The sequence below is a fragment of the Melospiza georgiana genome, chromosome 7 (genome assembly GCF_028018845.1).
Source record: "Melospiza georgiana isolate bMelGeo1 chromosome 7, bMelGeo1.pri, whole genome shotgun sequence".
Classification (NCBI taxonomy): Eukaryota; Metazoa; Chordata; class Aves; order Passeriformes; family Passerellidae; genus Melospiza; species Melospiza georgiana.
The window spans coordinates 39,402,827-39,422,211 of NC_080436.1; the positions used below are offsets into that span (position 1 = coordinate 39,402,827).

The 19,385-nt window shown below is 43.1% G+C and overlaps 1 protein-coding gene across 1 annotated transcript; it reads left to right on the top strand.

The window, feature by feature from the left end:
* Nucleotides 1-1,765: 1,765 nt before the first annotated feature.
* Nucleotides 1,766-19,385, top strand: TNFAIP6 (TNF alpha induced protein 6). Its single transcript, XM_058028167.1, has 6 exons — nucleotides 1,766-2,077; nucleotides 10,656-10,793; nucleotides 12,037-12,198; nucleotides 16,671-16,899; nucleotides 17,764-17,804; nucleotides 18,097-19,385. Exons 1-6 carry the CDS (start codon nucleotides 1,981-1,983, stop codon nucleotides 18,249-18,251), a joined length of 822 nt encoding a protein of 273 aa, XP_057884150.1. The 5' UTR covers nucleotides 1,766-1,980; the 3' UTR covers nucleotides 18,252-19,385.

Below are 19,385 nucleotides of genomic sequence, written 5' to 3' on the forward strand. Positions count from 1 at the left end.
TGGGGGAAAATTCTTCCTGGCAAGGGTGCTCAGGCCTTGGCAGAGCTGCCCAGGGAGGTTTGCAGTGCCCATCCCTGGAGGTGTCCCAGGAATTCTGGAGGTGGCACTCAGGACAAGGTGGGCATGGGCACAGCTGGGACTCTGACCTTGGAGGGTTTTTCCAGCTTCAGAGATCCTGGGATTGTGTAGAGCAGAAAACAAGCACAGATAAAGCACCAGGCCTGGAAGTTCAGCATCCACCACGTGAGGGCTGGAGTGGTGAGGAACCTTGCTCAGTGGCACAACTCATCTGAGTGGGCACAGACACCTCCACCCTTCCCTTCCCTTCCCTTTCCATCCATGCCATGCTGCTGAGTGTTTGCCTGGTGATGAGCACAGCTCTGTGCACAGCCCCTGACTCAGGAGCTGTGTTAGCACAACTGCAGGGCAGAGCTTTCCAGGGGCAGAGCTTTCCAAGGGCTGCTCGTGAGCGTGGAGCCTGGGGCATTTTCCAGCCCTGTCCCCCTCCCAGGCTGCAGGAGCAGCTGCAGGAGGCAGGGGCAGCCAGGAGGAAGGCAGGCAGCTGTCAGCCTGTGAATCAGCCCCTGCTCCCTGCTCTGGAGGGGAGCTCTGGGCTCCCACTGCAGAACAAAGAGCAGCTGCCTCTGACACTGGCAGCTTCACTGTGGTGAGGGAGTGGGATCTGCAATTACAGATCCTGTGTAGGGAAACTGAACTCAAACAATCCGTGGAAAATATTCTCTCCTGCCTCCTGTCACTGATCAGGTCGCTGTGAAAATAGACCCACAGAGAAAATGAGTCCTCTAGGAAAATAAACCGTAATTTTCTGTAAAAGGAGAGCCAAAACCCTTCCTGATGGCAGCTGCAGGGGGGGCATTGCTGGATTTAGAAAGGCTGCCAGGAGTAGAATTGTACCAAAAGGTTTGGTTCTTTTACACGGGGTGATAGGGGGAGAAACATCCCAAACTTTAGACTGATTTATTTAAAATTAACACAAAAATGCATTTTCACAGAACCCAGGAGCTCTAATTCTTGGGGTTCCAAGGGTGTTTCAGGAAGGTATGGGATTAAATGAGGATGAGGGGGAGTGTGTGGGATCCCTTGAAGGACAGAATGTTGAAATGAGGATGAGGGGGAGTGGGTGAATGTGTGTGATCCCCTGAAGGAGGGAATGTTTCAGTGGGGATTAGAGGGATGTGTGGGATCCCCTGAAGGAGGGAATGTTTCAGTGGGGATCAGAGGGATGTGTGGGATCCCTTGAAGGAGGGAATGTTTCAGTGGGGATTAGAGGGATGTGTGTGATCCCCTGAAGGAGGGAATGTTTCAGTGGGGATTAGAGGGATGTGTGGGATCCCCTGAAGGAGGGAATGTTTCAGTGGGGATCAGAGGGATGTGTGGGATCCCTTGAAGGAGGGAATGTTTCAGTGGGGATTAGAGGGAGTGTGTGGGATCTCCTGAAGGAGGGAATGTTTCAGTGGGGATTAGAGGGATGCGTGGGATCTCCTGAAGGAGGGAATGTTTCAGTGGGGATTAGAGGGATGTGTGGGATCTCCTGAAGGAGGGAATGTTGAAACAAGGACGAGGGGGAGTGTGTGGGATCCCGTGGCTGCTGTAAGTGTGGGAGTGGAGCACTCCCAGCAGAACAGGCTGGCTCCTGGTTTCATTGTGCGGGATTCGAAGGCAGCGAGCGCTGAGGAAGGAGCAGAGCTTGGCTGGGCAGTGTCTGTGTGTGCCGCAGCACTGAGGGACGGCATGGGACGGGACGGGAAGGATTCTTGGCCAGGCCGGGAAGGAGCGGAGCCAGCCGTGAGTCACCGCAGCCACCGCAGAGGTTGGGTAAGAAGCGCAGCAGCACAATTGGAGCGGCCCCGTGACCTCAGAGCAGAGCCGTGTATTTAAGATCTGGCTCGCAGATGTTGCGGGAGGCTGGGGCAGCGCGTAGCAGCCGGCAGAGGCACAGAGCACACCGCCAGCCCCGGGATGCTCGCACTGCTGCTGCTCTCTGCCCTGCTCTGGCACCGGGCTGCAGCCTGGGGCCTCGGGAAGGATGGCGTGCTGCACAACTCCATCTGGCTGGGTAAGAAACCTCCCCTTCATCGCCCATCCTGGGCTGCAGCATCGCTGTGCCTGCCCAGCAGGGCAGGGATGAGCACCCAGCAGCACAAACCTCAGCTGGGCATTGACACCAGTGTTTATCCGCACTGACATTCATTGAAATCGCTTTATCTGAATAGCAGCTGTCACCTTTTACAAGCTTACTGTGCGTACATTTTCACTGTACTGCAGGAAAAGTATTTATTTATTTATTTCATCTGAATGTATTTTCCCGCAGGAAAAGTTATTTATTTATTTATTTATTTATTTATTTATTTATTTATATCTTTATTTAGAAAGGTAATTATAGAACACATAACCTGAATGCATGTTCTTGCAAGAAAAGTTATTTATTTCTTTTAAAAGGTAATTATAGAACATTTCATCTGAATGTATGTTCCTGCAGGAAAAGCTATTTATTTATTTTTAAAAAATAATTATTAAATATATAATCTGAATGCATTTTCCTGAAGGAAAAGTTATTTATTTATTTATTTATTTATTTAAAAAGGTAATTATAGAACATTTCATCTGAATGTATGTTCCTGCAGGAAAAGTTATTTATTTACTTTAAAAAGTAATTATAAAATATATAATCTGAATGCATTTTCCTGAAGGAAAAATTATTTATTTATTTATTTATTTATTTATTTATTTATTTATTTATTCTAAAAGGTAATTCTAAAACGTTTCATCTGAATGTATGTTTCTGCAGGAAAAGTTATTTATTTCTTTAAAAAGGTAATTATAGAGCATTTCATCTGAATGTAAGTTCCTATAGGAAAAGTTATTTATTTATTTTAAAGGGCAATTATAGATCATTTCATCTGAATGTAAATTCCTGCAGGAAAAGTTATTTATTTATTTTAAAAGGTAATTATAGAGCATTTCATCTGAATGTATGTTCCTGCAGCAAAAGTTATTTATTTATTTTAAAAAGTAATTATAAAATATATAATCTGAGTGTACTTTCCTGCAGGAAAAGTTATCTATTTATTTTAAAAGGTAATTATAGAACGTTTCATCTGAATGCATTTTCCTGCAGTGGGAGGTAAAGTGAAAACTGCATTCATTAAATAACAGTGGCTTTGTTTTGAGGGAAAAGGAGCCTGAAAAGAAACATTTGCCAAAGGAATGAATTGCTTTCTGCATGAACATACTTCCCATGCCCGGGTCCTGCGTGTGAAGCTGAATGATGTGGAAATAACAGTGATAACATTTCCTGGCTCTCTGGAAGAGCACAGAAACGGGGATGCTTGGGCTGTTCACGCCGTTTGGGGAAGGTTTCAAAAGGGCAAGACAAAAATGCTGTGGGAAGGTTTCTGGTGCCTCCAGAGGGTCTCCAGAGCTCTGAGGGCTCTTTTATAGCTGACTGTAATTATCCATTGCAGCAGAGAGCTAACTCAGCCCAGAGCCTGCCAGGGCATGCCACAATCAAGGCACGCACCGAGTGCTCTGTTTTCCACACAAATGCTTCCAAATCCCCCATCCCCACTGAGTGCTGTGGATTTCCCTGAGGATTTCCAGGAATCCCTGGAGCTCACAGTGCTCTGGTGTCTCATGAGCCACCACCACGTGGCTCCAGCCCCTCTCAGAGGAGCCTGCAAAGCACCAGGAGCACAAACGAGGCACAGAAAGGATCTTTTTCCATTTGGCTGCTCTTTTGGTTTGGAAAGACAGGTACCTGCTAAGGAAGGCAGGAGCCTGCCCTGAAATGGAGAATGTAAACCCCCTCCCTCTGAATTGCTATAAATTTTAAATTTAGGGGCTCTCAGGCAAAAAATATGGGAGCAGGAAATAACAATAAGTTATATAAGTTTTATGTGTGTGTGTGTGTGTGTGTGTGTGTGTATATAAAAAACATATATGGTTATATAAGTCATATATCATATATATGTTATATAGAACTAATATAAGTTATTAAGGAATAACAAATAAGCTCTTTAATAGGGAAGAAAATAAAAGGTAAAAGAAACAAATATACATATATAAATTATATATATAAAAATTATATATATGTGTGTGTGTGTGTATATATATATATGTATATATGTATATATGTATATGTATATATGCATATATGCTAAGGGTTTGTGGAGGAAAAAGATAAAACGTAAATTTTCCTGAATTTTGGGTTTGGTTCTTTATCAGAAGAGAAGAAAAGCAAAGCTCAGATGTCACTGTGCATCCCCAGCTTTTATTCCACTGATGCTCGAGCACAGTGAGGCTGAGGTTGGGGTGACTTCCTTTACTATTCAAGTTATTTTATTTTAAATGCAAAGAAGCATGAACTGGATGGCTGTGAATTTGCCAATTTTATCTTCATTTATATACAGAGCCGCTGAATTCCATTGGTGATTGAATTAACTGCACTCTGAGGTTCATTGCATTTAGTAACCCAAACCAACACTGACAGAGTCAGAACAAAACCTGACACCCTGTGGGTCAGGGTGCTGGCAGCAGCCCCACTGGAATTGTGGCTGCAGAGCTCCTGCAGGGTCAGGGGTGGTTCTGCTGGAGCAGGAATCCTGGAGAATCCCACTGGAATTGTGGCTCAGCCCTCCTGCAGTGTCAGGGGTGGTTCTGCTGGAGCAGGGATCCTGTAGAAGGGTGCAGTGTCCCTCTGAAGATCCAGGGGCAGAGGCAGCTGCTGTTCCTCTGGGCAATCCAGTGCAGAAGCCGTGCTGGTGTTCCAGAATCCCCAGATTATATCCAGGCAGGAATGCTTGGCTCCTCCCTCTGGGCTCACATCTCCCAATGGGATGCTGCAGTTCTTATCAGCCTTGCAGTGACATTCAATGGCTGTTATCAGCAGATGCCTCCCCAGAGGGAGGAGTGATTATGGAGGAGATAAGAAAATTGCTCTTTTAGTGGCTCCTCTTTCCCCCAAAGCTCGGGCCCTGCCTGTTGTGCCTCACAATTCCTGAGGCTCCAGGAAAGAGCAGCTTGGCAGCTCCAGGCTCCACCTCTGCTGGTCAGAAATTTGGGATAACAGCCATCATTTGAGCAGTTTCATGAACTGAAGGCAAATCTTTTAAAATGCTTTAAAATGGAGTAACTGTGTGCTAATTGGAATGCATCATAAAATTCTGTTTGGCTACACCCCCAAGCATTTAGCAGGAGAGTAAATAAAAATAAACCAGGGGGTAAAAAACCTGATGGCTTTTGCTAAGTAAACAAACCAAAATAGAAATGCACCATCTTGTGTAAGTGCAGCAATAACGTTACTGAAATGAACCTCAGAGTGCAGTTAATTCAATCACCAATGGAATTCAGTGACTCTGTATATAAATGAAGATAAAATTGGCAAATTCACAGCCATCCAGTTCATGCTTCTTTGCATTTAAAATAAAATAACTTGAATAGTAAAAGGAGTCACCCCAATCTCAGCCTCACTGTGCTCGAGCATCAGTGGAATAAAAGCTGTGGATGCACAGTGACATCTGAGCTTTGCTTTTCTCCTCTTCTGATAAAGAACCAAACCCAAAATTCAGGAAAATTTCCATTTTACCTTTTTCCTCCATAAACCCGTAGCATTCAAATATATATATATATATATATATATATACACATATAATAAAATATATAATAAATATATACATAATATATATATTATTTTATATATTTTATATATACACATAATTATATATGATATATTATCTATACATGAGTATATATTAATATATGATTATGTATATTTATATATCTAATATATAATATATATAACATGATGTATATAATAGACATTATAAATATACAAAGATATTTAAAATATTTTTTTATATATAATGCTTTTTTATTTATGTTTTTTATATATATATATAAAATCATATAAAATCTTGAATTGCCGTGACTCTGGAAATCTCAGTGGCAGCTCTGAGAGCTCAGGGAATACAATCTATGGTTTCCAATCCCCTTCCCTGGGCTCTGCAAGGATCAATAATGGGCATTTCAGGCTTCCAGGCCACCGATTGATGTTTTCATGCCCAGAACTAAGAACAAACTCTTGTGGAATTTAAAACTTTAAGAAGTTTAAAAAAGAAATTAAAAACTTTCAGAAATTCTTCAGAACTTTTGTCCCCAGTCCTTGTCCCTCACACTGTGCTTTAAAATCTTCAATGTGTTGAATTCTCTAAGAAAATCAACACAATTTTCTGTGCCTCAGACATTTCCAGGTCCATTTCTTGCTGCCTTCTGCAGATCCTTCCTCAATCTGATAAACACAGAAAACATGGGAAAAAAATCATCCCAACTCTTTAAATTGTCATCTGAGAAATGTGGGAAATGGATTTATAGAAAATTTAATTATGCCTATAGTGTATTGTAATTAAAAATTTGCTAGCTTGTAATTATAATAACGTGAGTTATAACATCTGTGTTGTCTCACCCTTCTCATGAGACTAAAAACAGAATAAAAGTTTTTAAAATGCCTCTGAGTCAGAAAAGGGCATAATCCAACAAAAAAGAATAAAAACATAATTTATACATTGAGCAAACGATCAGCTTTTTATCATCTGCACCTGTAAATACAAATTTACAATAAAAATAAAAATTAAAATATTTGCGGAGCCTGCAGGCAGGCCCAGCTCTGAGCTGGCTCCTGGGGGACTCAGGGATTCCCAAGCCCACATTCCCAGCCCTGCACACACACACTGAGCTGATTTATCTTGATTTCTCATGGGCTCAGCCATGACAGACTGCTGAGTGACTGAAAACTAATGCTTCCTGTGAATAAATCAAAAGTTATGCTTCTGCTTTTCTGCTTTGCTTGCTTTTAGCCATGCAGATTTCCCAATTTACCAACCTAAACCAAATGTTTGGGTGACTTTGGCTAATGCTTCAGGTTTAGATACCAAATGTTTGTCCAACACAGCCCCCAAAAAACCATTTCCCACCTGTTTAAATGGAGTGCCAGTGGGTGTTTGGCCAATCCCAAAAGATAATTTAAAGCTGTAGCAGGCACATTTATGGGCTCATCCCAAATCATCTTTGGATTGTGGTGGAGGCATGGGAACAGTGGCTTCCTCACCTTCCCAAGGCATCTTCTGAGCCTCAAGCACTGGAGATCCTTGGCTCCATGTCCATGACCTGTTGTGTAAAATTGAATTATCCAGGCAAAGATCCATCTTTAGTTAAGGATGCTACTCCCTGTCACAGTATATTTAAAAATCAGGCCTCATGAATGAATTCCTATGAATAAATTCTTAATTAAGAAGGAGTTTAATACCAGAACATGCCACAATCCCCCAGCTGTGGGTTGTTAGGCTCCTTCAGGAAGGTTTTTCCATGGAGGAGCAGTTATCCCATGGCAGTGATATTCCCAGGGATGCTGCAGAGGGAGGCTCTCCCTCTCCTCAGACTGCTATCAGCAACATAATTTATTTTTTTGGGCACAAAACCCACCCTGGCAAACACCATTCTGTGTCTATTAAGGGCTCTCACCATTCCCAACCACAATTCAGAGGCTTTTTTAAAACCCTCCCCTAACCCAGCCAAAATCACCGACCCCAAGCGTGTCCCTAGAAAATACATTCTTTATTTTTATGCTGCAAATAACTGCTGTAAAAATCCTGCTTTCCTTATTTCCTCAGCCACGTTGCAAACAGCCATTCCTCTCAGATTCTGCTAAATAGAAGTGAGACCTAAACAAAAAAACCCTCAGATGAGACATGCAGATTGCTGCTGAGACAGATTTCCATACATATGGCACCAGACAAGCTCAACATGCAAAGATTGTAAAACTTGCAGCAGCCCTGGCAGTTTCTAGGTTTCCTTGGAAAGCTGTTTTGTCTCGGAATTGCCGTGGCAAAGTAAAAAATAATGAAGAAATTGCTTTAATTTTCCGTGCGGCAGAAATGTCAGCCAGCAATTGTTCTGGTCCTGCCCTCTGTGACACACGCTCAGATATTTTTATTTGACATTTTCCCCCCTTTCATTCCTGCCTCTCCTCTCTCCAAGTAGCTGTGATTTCACTTCTCTGGAGATTCCAAACAAAGCTCTGATTCATCTTGCAGAGGCTCTGGGAGCTGCAGCCAGGAGGATGCTGTGAGAGGGATCCAGGAGGATTCCCCTGAGCCAGGCAGGGCACACAGGGCTGGGGGTGCTGTCCCCAAACCTCTGCCCCTGCAGCATCCCAGGGGAGCTCTTGTTGATTTTCTGTTCTTCACAAACCCTCCAAGCACTCACTGACTCTGGCATAAACTTCTTCCACCCCAAATCCTGACTTTGGGTGTCACACATCCCTCTGTGGGTCACACACACATCCCTTGGGATGTCACACACATCCCTGTGGGGTCACCAGGACTGAGCTTTCCTGATGCTCCCTGCATGACACAGCTGAACATTTCCTCTTCACCTGTGTTATAGATACAGGAGAAATTAAAATATTGGCTTTAAAATATTAAAATATCGGCTTTTTGCAAATATTAAAATGGATTGTGTATGTATAATGGTAAAGTAACTTTGTTCTAAAGATTTAGTTTTTATTTCTGTTGTTGATTAAGCTTAGACATGGTAGTAAAATTCTCAGAAGGCTGATATATTATATTATATTATATTATATTATATTATATTATATTATATTATATTATATTATATTATATTATATTATATTATATTATATTATATTATATCATATCATATCATATCATATTATATTATATCATATCATATCATATCATATCATATCATATCATATCATATCATATCATATCATATCATATCATATCATATTATATTATATTATATTATATTATATTATATTATATTATATTATATTATATTATATTATATTATATTATATTATATTATATTATATTATATTATATTATTACTAGACTAAAACTACACTAAAGAGAAAGGATGCATCAGAAGGTTAGAAAAGAATAAATAATAAAAAAACCCGTGACTCCTCAGAGAGTCACTCACAGCTGGCCATGATTGGCCATTAAGTTAAAACAATTCACATGGAACAAATCAAACATTCACCTGTTGGTAAACAGTGTCCAAGACACATTACAAAGCAGCAAAACACAGGAGCAGCAATCAGAGAATTATTGTTTTCATTCCTCTCTGAGGCTTCTCAGCTTCCCAGGAGAAAATCCTGGGCAAAGAGGATGTCTTGGTTTCAAAAGCCAGGTGTCTGCTAAGGAAGGCAGGAGCCTCCCCTGAAATGGAGAATGTAAACACCCCCCGTCCCCTTTTCCAACTTGCTATAAATTTTAAATTAAGGGGCTCTCAGGCAAAAAATACGGGAGCAGGGAATAACAGTTCTTTAATAGGGAAGAAAATAAAAAGATAAAATGAACAATGCAGTGAACTGAAACACTGACAGAGTCAGAACCCAACCTGACACCCTGTGGGTCAGGGTGTTGGCAGCAGCCCCACGGGAACTGTGGCTGCAGAGCTCCTGCAGTGTCAGGGGTGGTTCTGCTGGAGCAGGGATCCTGGAGAATCCTATTGGAATTGTGGCTGCAGAGCTCCTGCAGGGTCAGGGGTGGTTCTGCTGGAGCAGGGATCCTGGAGAAAGGGTGTAGTGTATATACATTATATATACTACATATTATATATTATATATTATATATTATATATTATATATTATATATTATATATTATATATTATATATTATATAATATATAATATATAATATATAATATATAATATATAATATATAATATATAATATATAATATATAATATATAATATATTATATAATATATACTATATACTATATACTATATAATATATAATATATAATATATTATATATTATATATTATATATTATATATTATATATTATATATTATATATTATATATTATATATTATATATTATATATTACATATTACATATTACATATTACATATTATATATTATATTGCATATATACTATAGTATGCTATATACACTATAGTATAGTACATAATATATACTATATGTAATATGTAGTATAGTACATTATATACTATATACTATACCATATTACATATTATATATGATATATATTATATATACTATAGTATATATAATATATATATGCTCCCTCTGAAGATCCAGGGGAAGAGGCAGCTGCTGTTCCTCTGGGCAATCCAGTGCAGAAGCCGTGCTGGTGTTCCAGAATCTCCAGATTATATCCAGGCAGGAATGCTTGGCTCCTCCCCCTGGGCTCACATCTCCCAATGGGATGCTGCAGTTGTTATCAGCCCTGCAGTGACATTCAATGGCTGTTATCAGCAGATGTTTTATCAGCCTTGCAGGGACATTCAATGGCTGTTATCAGCAGATGTTTTATCAGCCCTGCAGTGACATTCAATGGCTGTTATCAGCAGATGTTTTATCAGCCCTGCAGTGACATTCAATGGCTATTATCAGCAGATGTCTCCCCAGAGGGAGGATTGGTTTTGGAAGAGATAAGGAAAATGCCCACTTGACAGAAGACAGCTGCCATACAGATGGCAATAGAACACAATTTGCTTGACCATCCAGGACAGAGGATTTTTCAGGGACCACGATGGTGGCAGAGGTGAGAGCTGACGCGGTGTCCCCGTCCCTGTCCCCGCAGAGCGGGCGGCCGGCGTGTACCACCGCGAGGCGCGCTCCGGCAAGTACCGGCTGACGTTCGCCGAGGCCAAGGCCGTGTGCGAGTACGAGGGAGGACACCTGGCCACGCTGCAGCAGCTGGAGGCAGCCCGGAAAATAGGTCTGGAAAACACAGGGCTCCTCACAGGGCTCCTTCTGAGGGGGCTGGGTGGGTGTTGTCATTTCTGTCCCGAGCTCTGGGGCTCTTTGGAAACTCTGTGAGTTTTTGGTAAGGAGCAGGAGGAGTGCCAGGGTGTCCCCACCCTCCCAGGCAGGAATTCCCAATTCCCAATGTCCCATCCATCCCTGCCCTCGGGCACTGGGAGCCATTCCCTGGCTCCTGTCCCTCCATCCCTTGTCCCCAGTCCCTCTCAGCTCTCCTGGAGCCCCTTCAGGCCCTGCCAGGGGCTCTGAGCTCTGCCTGGAGCCTTCCCTTCTCCAGGGGAACATTCCCAGCTCTCCCAGCCTGGCTCCAGCCCTGGGAGCACCTCCCTGACCTCCTCTGGGCTTGCTCCAACCACTTTTATTTCCATCAGGATATTTTGTCTGCAAGGGAATGAGTTCTGTGCTTGAAGTGAAAAGTGAGAGCTCCCCTGCATTTCCAGCTGATTCCTAAGAAGTTCTTCATTCATTCAGAGCACTGGGAAAACAATGGAAAATATCCTCCACTCCAGACATTTTTTCACTCTGCTGTTGAGTCAGGAGCTGGCTCCCAGCAGCAGCACATGTGAAAAGGGCACTTTTGTTTCTTCTGAGGAGCTCTGAGCCCTGAGATGCCACAAATATGTTCCAGCTCCTCTCCATGAAAACATTGGATGGGTGTCTACAACATTGCATTCTTTGGCTATTGGTGCTGAGTTCTCAGCCACAAAATGCATTAAGGGGATCTTTTTGTTTGGCAAGAAATCCCCGAGGCATTTCAGGTATTTAAATTTAAATTGAAAGTGTTTTAAGCAAACGCTTGGGGATTTTAGCCGTCTGTAGTATTTTATTTATTTTTAGAACTTCATGCTGAGAACCCTTGAGATGGGATTGAGTAAATTTGTCTGACTTCAAAAGGGAAACAGAAAACACCCTTGGAAAACTCATCCAATGGCTAATTTGATTACAAGTGCTGGTGGAGCACTTAAACCTGACTGTGCAGTCCATCTGCATTTGATTTGGGGCTTCAGATGAGGAACCAGTAATCACATTGTGGAGAACACAATTCAGTTTTACCCTCTGCATTTAAAATTATCCTCTCAACGTCCTGTTCTCCCCTTTAGCTCAATTTCCATCAGGCCCATCACAGCCAGGCCATTGAGTGAGACTTGGTGCAATAAGAGCAGCCCAGTTCTGACCATTTTCTGCCTCCTTTGCTGCAGGTTTCCACGTGTGTGCTGCAGGCTGGATGGCCAAGGGCAGAGTTGGTTATCCCATAGTGAAAGCTGGAGCCAACTGTGGCTTTGGCAAGACTGGGATTGTTGATTATGGGATTCGCCTCAACAGGAGCGAGAGGTGGGACGCCTACTGCTACAACCCCAACGGTGAGGAGAACCACAGGACTGTCCTTCTGTCCTCTTCTGTCCTCTTTTGCATTTAGTCCAAAATTTATCTGAATAATCTGAGGGCTTTCTGCCCGTAATCTGAGGATTCTGCCCAAAACAAGGTAAATTTAGGGTAAAACCTACTTTTTTTTGGTCTGAGATGCAACAGCTCTGAAAGTGAATGCCCTGCCTGGGACTGGCATTTTTAGGAGGACTGAGCAACCATGGGGCTGTCCTTCTGTCCTCTTCTGCCCTCTTTTCTCCTCCTTCGTCCTCTTTTGCATCTAGCCCAAAATTTATCTGTATAATCTGAGGGCTTTCTGCCCGTAATCTGAGGTGTTCTGCCTGCAACGGGGTAAATTTAGGGTTAAACCTTCTTTATTATGTCTGAGATGGAACAGCTCTGAACATGAATGCCCTGTCTGGGACTGGCATTCTTAGGAGGATTATCCTAGGGAGGAACTGGGAGGAATTGCTAAGGAGGAATTGTTCCCTGGGAGGGTGGAAAGGAGGGCCTGGCACAGGGTGCCCCTGGATCCCTGGCAGTGCCCAGGCCAGGTTGGACACTGGGGCTTGGAGCAGCCTGGCACAGCGGGAGATGTCCCTGCCATGGCAGGGATGGGATGAGTTTTAATGTCCCTTTCCATCCACACCATCCTGTAACTCTGTGATTCTCTGAGAGAAACTCCCACCAGATCAGAGTTCCAGGAGGACTGACAAGAGCCCAGCAGAGCACTCCTGGTGTCCCTCCAGCCATGGGGGACAGGCAGAGGGGGCACAGGCAGGGCAGCAAAGCTCAGCCTGGCCCTGCTGCTCCCCATGGCAGGCTCTCAGGCCGGGCCATGATGTCTGCACAGCTGTGCACACTTTGTTTGTGCTCCCAGGGCTGGGGCTTGTTTGTGTTCGTCAAATAGCTCCGTGGGGTGGGGGCCCTGCCAGATGTTCCACACAGAGCTGCAGGGACGCTCCTGCCCTCGGAATTTTGGCATGGGACCCTTCCTTTGTCCGCTCTGGGCCACGGGGAATTGCTGTCCAGTTTGGTCAGAGCTCCAAAGGAAAGCAGAGCTGCCAAAAGTGCAGAGCCACGAGCCTGCAGCCCTGCAGGGCTCGGTGTGCAGGGGCTGTGGAGCTGGCTGGGCTGTCAGCAGGCAGGACACGAGCAGCTGAGGGGACAGGGACAAATCCCTGACAGAACTGAGCCTGTGCTCTGCTCCAGGAGGCCCAAGAGGGCAGGAGGAACTTGGGGAAGTGTTGGGGTGTTGGAAGTGTTCATCTCACCCAGCAGTGATCGTGGAATCATGGAATGGGCTGGGTTGGAAGGACATTAAAGCCCATCCAGTGCCACCCCTGCCATGCCAGGGACACAGGGACATTCCCACTGTCCCAGGCTGCTCCAGCCTGGCCTTGGGCACTGCCAGGGATCCAGGGGCAGCCCCAGCTGCTCTGGCAATCCCAGCCCAGGCAGGAATTCCCAGTTCCCAGTGTCCCATCCATGCCTGCCCTCTGGCACTGGGAGCCATTCCCTGGCTCCTGTCCCTCCATCCCTTGTCCCCAGTCCCTCTCAGCTCTCCTGGAGCCCCTTCAGGCCCTGCCAGGGGCTCTGAGCTCTGCCTGGAGCCTTCCCTTCTCCAGGGAACATTCCCAGCTCTCCCAGCCTGGCTCCAGAGGGGCTCCAGCCCTGGAACAGCTCCTGGCTCCTCTGGACTCTCCAGCAGTTTCAAGTCTTTCTTGTGTTGCAGCCCCTGAGCTCTCCAAGAGCTGAGCTGAGAAGTTCATGGACAATGTACAAACTCAGGGGGTTAATGGGAATAATCCATTTTATTGCTCCTAATTCCTGTGCCCTGAATGCCCTGACACAGCACCGCCCTCTCCCCAGCTCTAAACTGGGATAAATCCTAAATTCAGGCAGGAATTCCCAGTTTGGTCAGCCCCACTGCCGGGGATCTGGCAATTCCAAATGGCCACTGGATCAAAGTTATCCCAAAGGGAATGTGGAGCAGCAGGAACAGCAGCAGTACAACAGCAGGGCTGTGATCACGAGCTGGTTTTTGTTTGAAACACTCTTGCAAGGGGTTTTTGAAGAAGAAAGGATGAACGTGAGTGTCAGTGTGACGTGCAAGTACAGCTGTAAAGCTGGAGAGAGACAGAAATCCCAAATGCCTCTCACATAAAACACAGCTCTGGCCCCAAACCCACTGAAGGCAATGAAAGCTTTTCCTGTGAGTTCAGTGAGGTTTGGATCACGCCTCTTGCTTCCAAAATATCTCCTTCCAAAATCTGGGTGTCTAGGTTTGAAAAGCCAGGTGTCAGCTAAGGAAGGCAGGAGCCTCCCCTGAAATGGGAAATGTAAACCCCCTCTCTCTGAATTATTGTAATTTTGAAATTAAGGGGGGCTCTCAGTCAATGATATGGGAATAGGAATAACAGCTCTTTACTAGGAAAATTAAAAATACAAATATAATAGTACAAATAAAGAAAACAAAACATTGTCAGAGTCAGAGCATGCCCTGGCCCCTGTGTGTCAGGGTGGTGTCCCAGCCCCACCCCATGGGGGCTCAGCCCTCCTGCAGTGCCAGCTGTGGCTCTGCTGCAGCAGGGATCCTGCACAAGGGGGGAGTTTTCCTCTGCAGCTCCAGGGCTGCTGGAGATGGGCCTGGGCTCCTCTGGGAGTGCAGGGAGCACAAAGCTGCTCCTCTGGGAGTGCAGGGGGCACAAAGCTGCTCCTCTGGGAGTGCAGGGCAGCACAAAGCTGCTCCTCTGGCAATGCAGGGAGCACAAAGCTGCTCCTCTGGGAATGCAGGGAGCACAAAGCTGCTCCTCTGGGAATGCAGGGAGCACAAAGCTGCTCCTCTGGGAATGCAGGACAGCACAAAGCTGCTCCTCTGGCAATGCAGGACAGCACAAAGCTGCTCCTCTGGCAATGCAGGGAGCACAAAGCTGCTCCTGTGGGAATGCAGGGAGCACAAAGCTGCTCCTTTGGGAGTGCAGGGAGCACAAAGCTGCTCCTCTGGGAATGCAGGGGGCACAAAGCTGCTCCTCTGGGAGTGCAGGGAGCACAAAGCTGCTCCTCTGGCAATGCAGGGCAGCACAAAGCTGCTCCTCTGGGAATGCAGGGAGCACAAAGCTGCTCCTCTGGCAATGCAGGGCAGCACAAAGCTGCTCCTCTGGGAATGCAGGGAGCACAAAGCTGCTCCTCTGGCAATGCAGGGAGCACAAAGCTGCTCCTCTGGGAGTGCAGGGAGCACAAAGCTGCTCCTCTGGCAATGCAGGGCAGCACAAAGCTGCTCCTCTGGGAATGCAGGGAGCACAAAGCTGCTCCTCTGGGAATGCAGGGAGCACAAAGCTGCTCCTCTGGCAATGCAGGGAGCACAAAGCTGCTCCTCTGGGAGTGCAGGGAGCACAAAGCTGCTCCTCTGGGAATGCAGGGCAGCACAAAGCTGCTCCTCTGGGAATGCAGGGAGCACAAAGCTGCTCCTCTGGCAATGCAGGGCAGCACAAAGCTGCTCCTCTGGGAATGCAGGGGGTACAAAGCTGTTCCTCTGGGAGTGCAGGGCAGCACAAAGCTGCTCCTCTGGCAATGCAGGGAGCACAAAGCTGCTCCTCTGGGAGTGCAGGGCAGCACAAAGCTGCTCCTCTGGGAGTGCAGGGCAGCACAAAGCTGCTCCTCTGGGAATGCAGGGAGCACAAAGCTGCTCCTCTGGGAGTGCAGGGCAGCACAAAGCTGCTCCTCTGGGAGTGCAGGGCAGCACAAAGCTGCTCCTCTGGCAATGCAGGGGGCAGAGGCTGCTGTGCTGTCCCAAACCTCAGATTGTACCCAGGTAGGAATGCTTGGCTCCTCCCCTGGGCACAGCATCTCCCAATGGGATGCTGGAATTGGATCAGCCATGCAGGGACACTCACTGGCCATGGACAGAAGATAATTAATAATTAATGGCCCATGAACAGAAGAAATCTCCTGGAGGGAGGATTGGCTGTGGAACAGATAAAGAAAAACTGTCCCATGAACAGAAGAGAACTGCCCCACCTCTGACAGATGGTGATAGGATAAACCAAGTCATTAGTTATATTAAATAGCTCATTATATTCAATGGACAAAGCAATAGCTTATGGTGTTTTATTGGTACAAAATTAATGTCAATAATTAATTGGCAGGAATTTGTAACAAATTTTTAAGGCAAGAATGCTGCTCACGAAGGCTGCAAATATCCCTTATGTGTCTGTTTTATCAGTTTCCATGCTAACAGCCTTGCTTTCTTCCTTGCTGTAGATAAATTAATATTTTATCAATTTCTTCTTCTGCTAATTCAGTTGTTTGGCCTGCAGAGCAGCAGCTGAGCCCATCCACAAGAATCTTTGTCACTCTGGATGTCCCTGTGTGATGTCCCTGCAGATCTCCAGCTCCAAGTGCCCAAAGATTCAAACCACGGCCAGAATTAAAACTCCAAATATCTCTGCTTTTACCTCCCCCTTAGGAAAAGAGTGTGGAGGAGTCTTCACAGATGCCAAACACGTTTTCAAGTCGCCAGGCTACCCGAACGAGTACGAGAACAACCAGGTGTGCTACTGGCACATCCGGGTCAGGTACGGGCAGAGGATCCACCTGCAGTTCCTGGAGTTTGATGTGGAGGATGACATTGCCTGCCAGAGTGACTTCCTGGAGGTCTACGACAGCTACGATGATGTCAATGGATTTGTGGGCAGGTAAAGCCTATTTAATGTGCAAATTTATGGTAGATTTGTCCCCCCTTCAGAAGAATGCTGTTTATTAAAGATAAATTTTAACATTTATGTGATAAATGTAAAATATAGAATATAGAATATAGAATATAGAATGTATTATATATTGTCTATTATATATACAGTATGAAGTATATAGCATATATATAGTATATTATAATATATAGTATATTATTATATATACTATATTATATATAGTATATACTATATATACTATACATTCCAATATACAATTATTAATACTATATTAGTAGTATCAAATAATTATTATTATATTATTACTATATTATTATTAATAATAATAAAACAATTATATATTATAATATACTATATATTATAATCTATATTATATAGTATAATAAATATACTATATATAGTATTTATATAATATATACTATATATTACAATATACAATAATTATTAATACTATATCTATAGCATATTATTATTACTATATTATTAGTAATTATACAATATATTATAGAATACTATACATTATATATAATACATAATACATAATATATAATATATAATATATAAAATATACACTATATACTATATACTATATAATATATAATTTATATTATATGTTATATTTAATATATATTATATATTATATTGCATATATACTATAGTATACTATATTGACTATAGTATATTACATAATATATACTATATATAATACATAGTATAGTACATTATATACTATAGCATATTACATACTATATATTATATAAATTATATATACTATAGTATATGACATACTATATACGATATATACTGTGGTATGTTACATGCTTCAATCATCAGAATTTCCTATTTTTCCAGGTTTTGTGGAGATGAGTTGCCAGATGACATCATTAGCACAGGTAAATTATTTGCACTCTTTGTGGGAACTGAAAAAAACTTAAAACCCAAAACATATGTGACAAAAATTAAATACCCAAAATATATCTGGAAAAAAACCCCTGAAATCAATTAAATTTTTTTAAATGGTAAAAAATTAAAATTAATTAATTAAATGAAGGAAATTAAAACTGCCCAAAAATATTTCTGAAAAAAACAAAATCGATGTGAAAACAATTTCAAAACCCCCAAAATGCATGTGAAACCCCGCATTTTTCTGCCCCTAAGCCCATGACATTTGATTTTTCTGCACAGGGAACGTGATGACGCTGAAGTTCCTGACGGACGGCTCGGTGACTGCAGGGGGGTTCCAGATCCGCTATTCCGCCCTGGACACACCGGCCCCAGCCAAAAATGCCTCTGCCCAGGGCAAAAACACCTTCCAGGCTGGGAAATTTGGGATTATGTGAGCAGAACTCCAGCCACAGAAAGGGGCTCTGGACTGAACACTGAAAAAAAAATCAGATTTTTTTCTGACTTTTTTTTCATCTCTTTCTGAGATGTTTTCATTTCTCTTTCTGAATTTTTCTCCTTGCCTTTTCTATGTTTTGTAATAAACTACACTAGGAAATAAATTATAAAATATACTTACATGGATAATAGAGAATTATTTTTAGAATACAAGTACTGTAAAAATCAAAGAATTCATTGCTACCAAAGACTTTAAATTTATTTTTTTCTATATAAACTGCTCCTTCTCCTCATTTCTTGCACCACTTGAACAAACTTTTTGTGTGTCTGTCCTGATTATTTTAAAACTTACCAGGCTCTTCTCTCCTTATTTCCCTTGATTTCCACCTATTTATTTTTTAGACTGTTGCTTTTTTTCCTGTTCTCTACACATTATTATATTTTTTTAATTAACTGGTCTTCTTGAACTGGAAGGGCCTTCAGTGTAAGGTTATTTTTAAGACAAAAATCAATCTTGTGGATGGCCTGGCAGCCACCAGGTGAAGATTGGGAAGCAGCACAGAGAGCACAGGATCAGCTGCATCCACATTTCCATTTTCCTGTCAGATACATGGGTTCTGTCAGGGTTTCCTCATCCAGAGAATGAAGTCCTTTCAAAAGAATTAAAGGAATGACTTGGTAAAGAGAATAAAAGTGCTGAGAGGAAGCAGCAGGAGGAACTTCTCACCAAGCACGTTCAGAAGACCCCACCGAGGTGCTGGACCTTGTTTACATGGGTTTGAGACTGTTCTAGTTTAAATTACTGGATTTAAAATAATTTCAGAGTGTTATAGTTGAAATTACTGAATTTAAAATAATTTCAGACTGTTCTAGTTTAAATTACTGAATTTAAAATCCTTTCAGACTCTTCTAGTTGAATCTGTTGAACTTAAATCCTTTCAGACTGTTCCAGTTTAAATGACTGGATTTAAAATCCTTTCAGACTGTTCTATGAATTTAAAATCCTTTCAGACTGTTCTAGTTGAAATTGCTGAATTTAAAATCCTTTAAGACTGTTGAAATTGCTGATTTTAAATCCTTCCTCAAATGTTTTTACCTGAAGCAGCATTAAAGCTACCTCTGGTCTAATCCCA